The sequence below is a fragment of the Oryzias melastigma genome, unplaced genomic scaffold (genome assembly GCF_002922805.2).
Source record: "Oryzias melastigma strain HK-1 unplaced genomic scaffold, ASM292280v2 sc05269, whole genome shotgun sequence".
Taxonomy (NCBI): Eukaryota; Metazoa; Chordata; class Actinopteri; order Beloniformes; family Adrianichthyidae; genus Oryzias; species Oryzias melastigma.
In genome coordinates, this window is record NW_023421836.1 from 1 (window position 1) to 1,525 (window position 1,525).

General features: G+C 35.7%; 1 protein-coding gene across 1 annotated transcript; it reads right to left on the reverse strand.

Annotated features, from left to right (window-relative positions):
* Positions 1–29: 29 nt before the first annotated feature.
* Positions 30–1,412, reverse strand: LOC112140329 (calpain-1 catalytic subunit-like; the record flags this gene model as incomplete). The annotated part of the gene is made up of 6 exons (XM_024263234.2): positions 30–102; positions 176–233; positions 357–425; positions 945–990; positions 1,107–1,315; positions 1,401–1,412. Coding segments are annotated over 6 exons (467 nt in total), but the record flags the coding sequence as incomplete, so codon positions are not given.
* Between the last annotated feature and the right edge of the window lie 113 nt (positions 1,413–1,525).

Below are 1,525 nucleotides of genomic sequence, written 5' to 3' on the forward strand. Positions count from 1 at the left end.
TAACATTTAATGAGAATGAACTAGAATACTAAAAGGATACATCCATGAGAGCCACCATGCTGCGACAGGCGTCTGTGCTGAAACCTCCAGATTTAAGGTCTCCTACATGATAAAAAAAGATATGTAAAAACAAGCTAACAAAAGCACACCATTGTTATTTGTTTGAAAGCCAAACCTTTCAGGATTCTGTCATTGAGAATCAGCTGAAGTTTCTCTGCATCCACTTCCTCATACTAAAAATATGAAAGAATCACAAAATCACTGAATGTTTCATTGAAAGCATAACTGTCTTTTTGATTTCGAATTCATATTTAAGTTAGCAAATGCATTTCTACAATGAAAGACTCACACATTACCTTGTCAGAGAACTGGCGGAACAGAGATATCTTTTTTTCTTCATCTTTGTTGTCTTTTCCTGGTTTGAGCTGTAAATGAAAGAGTTTAGTTCTGATGTGCTCCTTCCATTTTTAACCACAGTTAATGCAGATATCTCAGTTATTAAATGTCCACAAGTCAGTGCTTTGTGTTATAGACAGTCTTGGGGAAGCAGGAAATTATATTTCTGTTCTGTTTTATTCATAACAATGGTGAATAGGGGAAAAGGATGTTTGCAGATGACATTGTGATTTATAGTGAAACTTTTACAATAAAGAGAGGAATGTAAGGAAGTAGAACAAACTACACATGTGCTGAAGAAGAGAGAAAAACTGTAAATGTGCTGAAGATGTGAAGATTGGCATAGATTGTGGTCAAGGCAGCAACTGTTCATAATATTTTACAATCATGCATTGCTGCTTTCTCTTTCGTTTCAACTCTACGAGTTTAACTGGGAGGGATGGCATGACAGAAGAGAGAAGCCATTTTTTTTATTTTTACACTACCTCATTGCTATATCACACACTCATATGCTTTCAAAATCGATTGCACTGCACAACTGTATTTACCTTTTTTGTTTCCATCGATTCCTGTGGATAGACACCAGAACTCTCACTGAGAACAAACACAAGCAACATCACTGAGTTTCACCAAAACTTCAGAAAAATAAAGATACTACTGAATGTTTTAAAGCTTTTAAAGTTTAATTTTAACATTGACATTTGACTCACTGGACATGGGTTTCCACCTTGGAGATGATGGTCAGGATGAAAGAAGCTGTCTCGTTGGGGTGGAAGGTGGACGGCACAATCAGGTATTCACCGGGCTTCAGTGCCACAAACTCCATCACCTCACGAGCATTTAGGAAGGTTTTACTTTGAGCTACAGGTTTGTTTCTCCCGAAGAAATGGGCGGGGAATTTTCCCCTGTGCGCCTTGTTCTGAAAAGACAGTGAAGAAACAGTAAATCATTTACATCCTAAGTATGTAAATACAATATATTGAAACAATGGAAAAATCACTTACTTCACCAATAACCTGAAGGAATGCAGAAAAAAAAAGATTTTGTTAGTATTGTTAATATGTTAATATTAATATTAAATTGTTAATATTCAGCTATATCAAATGAACTTCAATGGTTTCTCGATTTT